This window comes from Gracilinanus agilis, chromosome 5 (assembly GCF_016433145.1).
Source record: "Gracilinanus agilis isolate LMUSP501 chromosome 5, AgileGrace, whole genome shotgun sequence".
Classification (NCBI taxonomy): Eukaryota; Metazoa; Chordata; class Mammalia; order Didelphimorphia; family Didelphidae; genus Gracilinanus; species Gracilinanus agilis.
Genome location: NC_058134.1, coordinates 129,199,415 through 129,207,169, shown reverse-complemented (window position 1 = coordinate 129,207,169; position 7,755 = coordinate 129,199,415). Strand labels below are relative to the sequence as shown.

Genomic DNA, 7,755 nt, shown 5'->3' with positions numbered 1-7,755 from the left:
CTCTCTCTCTCTCTCCCTCTCTCTCTCTCTCACCCTCTCTCTCTCTCTCTCCATCTGTCTAATTATTGTTCCTTAATGTGCCACACCAAGAACTATGAATTAAATGTGTTCTAGTTTCCCACATTGGTTATTAAAATATTATCCATTGTAGCTGGAATCAGAGAATTATGCAATGGTTGGGTGCCTTACAGGCTAGCCAGAATGTGATAATGATGAGACTTATGAATATACTGATTCTGGACTTCTAGGGCCTAGTTTACTTTCAAGATGCTCTTCTGTGGATACTTGGTGACCTTTGGTAACATGCCACACATAGTCAATACAATATTTCTCAGAAAAGCTTTTAATGGAAGACTTGCCTCATACTGTACTCTTTGTTACATAGGAACAGGAGAAGAGGCAAACATATTTCCCTTTCTCTTTTCCCATTGCTTAACAACATTTTGTTGAAATTTGTGGGTTATACATCATCTTTGTTGTCATCGTTTAGTCACGTTCTATGCTTTATGACCCCTTTTCAGGTTTTCTTGCCAAAGATACTAGAGTAGTTTGCCATTTCTTTCTCTAGCTCACTTTATAGATGAGGAAACTGAGGCAGGCAGGGTTAAGTGTCTTGCCCAGGGTTACACAGCTCTAAGTAAATGTCAGAGGTCAGATATGAACTCAGAAAGATGAATCTTCCTGACTCTAGGCTGGCACTTTCCACTGCAGCACTTACTTGCCCATAATACGTCTTTATGATTATTCTATCATTTCTTCAGTGACTTTAGTATCAGAGTACTCCTTTAGAATCTTAGATTTAGAAGGAGGCCCCTCCCTTTTTATTTTATTTTTAAACCCCTACCTTCTGTCTTAGAATCAATACTGTGTAGTGGCTCCAAGGCAGTAGAATGGTAAGGGCTAGGCAATGGGGGTCAAGTGACTTGCCTAGGGTCACACAGCTGAGAAGTGTCTGAGGCCAGATTTGAACCCAGGACCCCCCATCTCTAGACCTGACTCTAAATCCACCGAGCCACCCAGCTGCACCCCCTCCCCTTTTTGAAACACTAATCTCCTCTAAAATATCCTAAAAAAGTCTCTGAAAATCTTCAGTAAGGAGGAATTTGTATCATTGTCTTACCTTTTAAAATCTGTGTTTCTGACTAATAGAATTTTAATCTCACAGTTTCTCAACTTCTTCATTTCCAAAGACTTCTTCATTTCCATGGCATCCAATGGCATTGCTGTAATTTATACCTGATGATCATCTATCTCTAAAATCTTCACAGATTTTTTTTTGTATTTCTACTTTTCCCTTCCCTAAATCATTTCTTTATCCTTAACATGACTTCTTGTCCCTCCATTGTCAGCTATGGTCTCATTTCCCACTTCTATCTTTACTTTGATTCATGCCCTGGCTTTGAGCCTCTACTTACTACTGACTACTCAAAGCCCTCCACTCTCTGTCTTTCTTCCAGAAAAAGCATTATATGAAAGAGCTGTGATTTTATTATCATTGGAAACTTCTTGTGTGGGAATTCTCTTCACTCAGAGACTTTGCCTTAGGAAATTTTTTAAATTAAATTTATTATTTATTTTAAACATTCTTTTTTTTTTTTTTTTAAGTTTTGAGCTCCAACTTCTCTCTCTCTCCCCTTCCACTCACTGAGAACACAAGTAATATGAAATCAATTATAGATGTGAAATTATGTAAAACATATTTTCATATAGCCATATTGTAAAAAAAGCAAGAAAAAGAAAGAAAATTATACTTCAATTTGTATTCATAGTTAACAGTTCTCTTTCTGAAACTGGATAACATTTTTTCTAGCATGAGTCCACAGTTATCCACCTATTACAATAACCAAGTCTTTCAAAATTGATCATCATTGTAATATTGCTGTTACTGTGCACAGTGATTTCCTAATTGCCATTTCACTTTGTGTCAGTTCAAAAGTCTTGCCATGTTTTTCTGAAACCACCCTCACTTGTCATTTCTTATAGCACAAAAGTAATTTCTTTATGCCACATTTTTTATAGCCATCCCCCAAGTGATGACTATCCTTTTGATTTCCAATTCTTTGCTACTACTACTACAAAAAAAGCTGTACATACAGATCCTTTCCCTTTTCTTTTGATCTCATTGGAATGGAGTCCAAATAGTAGCAAAGGGTATCCACAGTTTTATAGTCCCTTGGGCATGGTTTGAAATTGTTCTCCAGAGTAGTTGAACTACTTTACTTTCTACCAAGTACTCTAGTATAGCAATTTTCTCTCATTTTCTCCAGCACCTATCATTTCTGATAGGTGTGAAGTGGAATACCTCAGAGTTGTTTTAATTGGCATTTCTCTAATCAGTAGTCATTTAGAGCTTTTTTTAAAATATGTCTCTAAGTAGCTTTGATTCTTCTTTTGAAAAACCACTTGTTCATATCCTTTGACCATTTATCAATTGAGTAATGGCTCTTATTTTTATAAATTTGACTCAGTCCCCTATATATTTGAGAAATGAGGTCTTTACCAGAGAAACTTGCTGTGAAATTTTTTGATATTACTTCATTGTTTATGGTGCTTTTTATAAAATGTAGTTTCCCTGATTATCTTTTTTTAAACATTTATTAATATTTATTTTTAACATGGTTACATGATTCATGCTCCTACTTTTCCCTTCACCCCCTGCACTCCCCCCATCTGATTATCTTTTTAATTAAGCCTATTTTTGCTTTTGCTTTGTCTGAGATCGTGATTGCTAGCCCTGTCTCTTTTACTTTAGCTGAAGCATATTATTACATTCTGCTCTGGCCCTTATTTTATGTCTGCATCTTTCTGTTTTAAGTGTGTCTCTTGTAAATTATATGTTTTTACATTCCGGTTTTTGATCCAATTTGCTATCTGCTTCTATTTTATAGGTGAGCTCATTCCATTCACATTCACAGTTATGAATACAAATGGTGTATTTCTATCCATCTCATTTTCTTCTTTTTCTTTCTCTCTCTCTCAATTTATCCTGTTCCTAATCAAAACTTTGTTTTGTGGAGCAAGTAGGTGATTCAATGGATAGAGAGTCAGACTTAGACATGGGAGGTCCTGCATTTAAATCTGGTCTCAGATACTTTCTAGCCATGTCATGCTGGGCAAGCCACTTAATCCCAAATGTGTAGCCCTTACCATTCTTGGAACTTTGGAACCAATATTTCGTATCAATTTTAAGATGGAAGGCAAGAGTTTCTTTTAAAAGTCTATTTTACTTTTAACCACTGCCTTCTTTTATTTTCCCTCTCTTTTGTCATTCTCCCCCTTCCCTTCTATCCTCCCCTTTCTCTCAGCTCTTTCCCCTCCTATTACTCTGTTGGGAAAGTTGCATTTATATAAACAATTGTGCTTTCCTCTTTGAACCAATTCCAATGAGAGGTTCAGGCAGTGCTTGCCACCTCCCATTTCCCTGGTTATTGTTAAAACTCTTCCTTGCATACCTCTTTTATGTGAAATAATTTCCCCCATTCTACTTCTCTCTTTTCCTTTCTCTCAGTATATCCCTCTTTTTTCACCCCTTCATTTTTTTGGACATCACGTCTACAAGATCAACTTATACCCTTGCCTTCTGTTTTTGTAAACTCCTTTTAACTGCTCTAAAAAGGATTGAGTTCTTTGGAGTTACAAGTATCATCTTCCCACATAGGTAGGGTTACTCTTTTATGCTTACCTTTTTATTCCTGGGTTGCTGCCTCTAAACTGCCATCTTTCTCTTAGGATTTTGGAAACACAAATTTCCTTCTCTGACATTTCTTTCCCTTATCTTTTACATTCATCCCTGTGGATAAGCAGAGCTACTTAGCATGAAAGCATTGACTTAAAAATGAAAACCGTCAAAGCATTTTCTTTGAAATTAAACTTTAATGATTTCGGGGGTTCTCTAAAGGAGCTTTGGAGGCCTGAACAAATCTGAGTCTGGCTTTTTTTTTTTTTTACTAACGAAGTGATCCTTTGCCTTGAATTTGGATCGCAAATGACTCACAATGATCAAAATCATTGTAGAAAGTGAGTTACTAAGTGGAATATTGAAAAATGAAATTGGAAAACAGGAATGAAAAGGCTCACTATGGAAATTGGAGAAAGAGAACATCTGGATTCTGTTTTGTGAGCCATGTGCTCAACTAGATCGTTTCATTATTTTTTGTGTGGGGGTGGGGTGGGGAGGAAATGGTGATTCAAGATGACAACACAATATAAACCATTCTACTGAGTTGGATGGAGTAAACTGTGTTTACTTAATAGTTTATGTTATTAAAAATACCTGTATTTTTGTTTTAATTCAGATCTTTAGAAATAACCGGTTTCTTTGTTTACAAGATCCCATAACCTTTATATTCTAGGAATTTTATTTATATTGTATAAAGTTTATTCATTCATTCTATAAAGTTTATTTTAGAGCAGAATGAATTCTGCTCTAGTATGGCAAGGAATAGATTACTTTTTTAAAGTATATTAATTCATATGTATCCCTGCTAAGTCAAAAACAATTTTTAAAAAATATGGTGGGATGTTTTAATAGTCAGATTGACAATGATGTCTCTTTTTCATTATAGCAAGATCTAATTAGTACCATAGGAGAAAGTGCTGCTTTGGGAGCTGCAGGCATTGTTATTTGGGGAGACATGAATTTAACTTCCTCTGAGGTAAGTCAATGCCTTAGTGGCATATTTTATAAAAGGAAATCTCTTTTTTAAGTGGCCTACTTTCTTCCAAGTTCCTATGGTTCCCGTAGTACAGTAGTACAGATAGACCCAGAGATTTTGGCTTTTGAAAATTCAAGGGAGAAGATTCCACTTTCTTTCCATATTTAACATACTTTGTCTGTGGAAACATTAGCTTAAAAATAGTAGTTTTAAAAATGACTTGTGCATTTCTTCCAAGCCTACAAGATGTTATGATCAAATGATGTTACCATGGTTTTCACTGGAAAAGTTGGCTTTTTTCTGGACTTTCAATTAGATGGCTTCATGGAACTAGAAAACATCCCTCTGTCCATATAAAAGAACCAGAAGGAGGATCATACGTTTTCCTAAAATCCAAATGGGTGTCCTGGTACAGAGTTTAAAATTTTACTTTTAATTTTTGGAGGGCCATTCCCGGACTGCAGGGGATTATTAGAAAAATTAGAAAAATAATAGTCAATGCTAAAAGCTAGAAGCTTTTTTTTCCTTTGGTACCTTTAAGAGAAGGCCAAGTAGTTTGTCTGGAGATACCCAAAGGAGTGCTACATATGAGGGAGGAGCATCATAGGAAGATCAGGCAGGGTATACCCCATTCCTTACCACCTCCCAAATAAATGTACCTGCTCCAAAGCTAGGGCAACCCACTGATCCTCATCTCCTATCAGGGCCTGGAGTGACAGATACCTCCAAAGAAGAGAGGAAAAGTCATGGAAATGATAGAATCAGGGATGGCCCCGGAAAACTCAAGGCAAGATGATTTTTAGGTCATGACAAGTGGAGGAAACTATGACCATGGTTTCAGCTCATATGAGTCTGCTGAAAATCTTTATCTGTTTTCTTTTCATCTATTTTTTAAATCTGTCAGGAAGACAGACCTTGTAGCCTCTTTATAATTTCACATAAAAAAAGGAGTCTGACCAGTCTTAAGTGTTTTGTGATCATCTCTGTGCTCTGTGTTTGGACATAACCTAGCAGAGAATAACCTAGGGAAGTTTCCACCTGAGCACTTACCCTAGAATTTTGGAAAGGCTCCAGGAGACAGATTATGTATGGCAATAAGTCTGACAAGTATGCTCAAGTGTGAGTAGCACCAACACAATGAAGAGCAGTTTTGGGTGGGGATAAGAACTCAGCTGCGACATAATTTCAAATTATTCAGCCCTTCTTCTCATTAGATTGGGGGACAGGAAAAAGAAGATGGCGAGATTCAATAAGTTTGTATCCTGGAAATAGGGAAAGGTTAGTATTGTCCAAGGTGATGGAAAGAAGCTGCATCAGAGAAACTAACAAAAATTAGTCAAAGGAATGCTGATGGGGAAGTGGCAAGCAATAATCTTTTTTGGGTTGCAGCTAAAAGGACAAGTGTCTGATGTCTCTTCTGGAAGCGGTTCCATGCTCAAACTGTGTTAAGGAGACATAACAATTTCAACAAACACAGATAAAGCCTCCCACTAAGTTAGTCCAATTGATTAATAAGGTTTGAAGGCATATGTCTTTCTGCCTTACAACCATCCCTGGGGCACCATCTTTGTTTGACTTGAAGAAATCGGGCTATATTTCATAACTACTCCAAAATGTCAGAGAAAGAATATGTAAACTTTAAAGTGCCACCTCAATTAATTAACCAACCAGCTTTTATTAAGCATCTATGAAATTCCAGATACTTAGCCAGGTCCTGGGAACTATGTCAGTTATCATTGTGATGTGGAAGATAATAGCTGAACCAGGGGGTGGCCCACAAATTTTAAGGGCTCTGAATTTTTATACCAAGTTAAAAGAAGGAAACAGGGTGCTTTGAATGAGTCAGATAAGACTTAACACAGGAGCCAATAGAATTCCTCCAGAGTCTGGCACTATAGTCATGGTTGGCCATTCATTGGTCGCTCTAGATGCCTTCCTATTGTGTGTGTCTCCTCTTCAAGTCTGACACCTTTGTGCCATTGGGTCATGTGTGGGCAACAGGGATGCCAGTGTTTGTGGGGCCTAAATGTCCACTAATTAAAGCCAGAGCAAGGTTTGCAATCCAATCTAAAGATTCTCAGTGTTGGGGGTTAGAGGCAGTAACCACGTTACTATTTGGAGGAATAATGGAACTTTTGTGTTCTCTCCTTCTAGGGCAACTGTACAAAGGTGAAACAGTTTGTTACTTCTGACCTAGGGAGCTACATCGTTAATGTGACGGAAGCAGCTGAAGTATGCAGCAGACGTCTCTGTAGGAATAATGGAAGATGTGTAAGAAAAATCTGGAAGGCGGCAGATTATCTCCACCTGAACCCTGACAACTGCCAGATAGAGGTCTCCGATGATGGAGACTTTGCTGTGAAAGGAAAACCCTCTGATTCAGACCTGAAAGTGATGGCAGAGAGATTTTCTTGTCACTGTTATCAGGGATATGGAGGAAAGGATTGCAGGGAAATGAAGACATCTGGCCACCACTCTGGGGCTTCTCCTTCCTCTGGATCAAGAATAGGACAGTGTCTTCTAGTATTAGTTTATTATCTGAACTTTCAGTGCTAAGATAAGTGACTTTACAAGAAAAGGTGTAGTTGGTCTCTAGAGCAACCACTTAGAGAAGAGATGAAAATTATGACGATTTCCTCCTCTATTCAAATCTGTTGAGATGATAGCAGGTGTAATAAAAGTTGACATTTACACGGCTTTTAAAATGGGTGTGTGTTTTTGTTAAAGCACATCATCTACTATATATCATTTCATTCTTACAGCAATTATAAAGGGTCAGTCCTGGAGGCATTGGGCCAAAACTGTGATTCACTGGTATCGGGAACTGCCAGTGAGTAATCTCCCTTTACCAAAGCAGATGGGTGCTTCCTAAATAATTTAGAGTCTTAAAGTGTTGTTTGGAGACAAGGAAGGATTAAATGATTTGCCCAGGGTTACCTTGTTCATGCTTCAAGTTTTGCAATCATACATACTGATTTGTGTGACCTTGGGTGAGTCTCTTATCTCTCAACAGTATTATCTCATTTTATAGATGAGGAAACTGAGGCTTACAGCATTTAAGTCATAATATTAATAAGTGTCATAAGTAGTAACAGGAACT

General features: G+C 37.4%; 1 protein-coding gene across 1 annotated transcript in view; it reads left to right on the top strand.

Moving 5' to 3' along the window:
- LOC123249514 (hyaluronidase-4-like) overlaps positions 1 to 7,346 on the top strand; it is a 24,335-nt gene extending 16,989 nt beyond the window's left edge. Inside the window, exons 3-4 of the mRNA XM_044678564.1 lie at positions 4,566 to 4,655; positions 6,810 to 7,346. Of these exons, the coding sequence (XP_044534499.1) occupies positions 4,566 to 4,655; positions 6,810 to 7,211 (492 nt within the window). The 3' untranslated portion in view covers positions 7,212 to 7,346. The remainder of the gene's footprint in view (positions 1 to 4,565; positions 4,656 to 6,809) is intronic.
- The last annotated feature ends 409 nt before the right edge of the window (positions 7,347 to 7,755 follow it).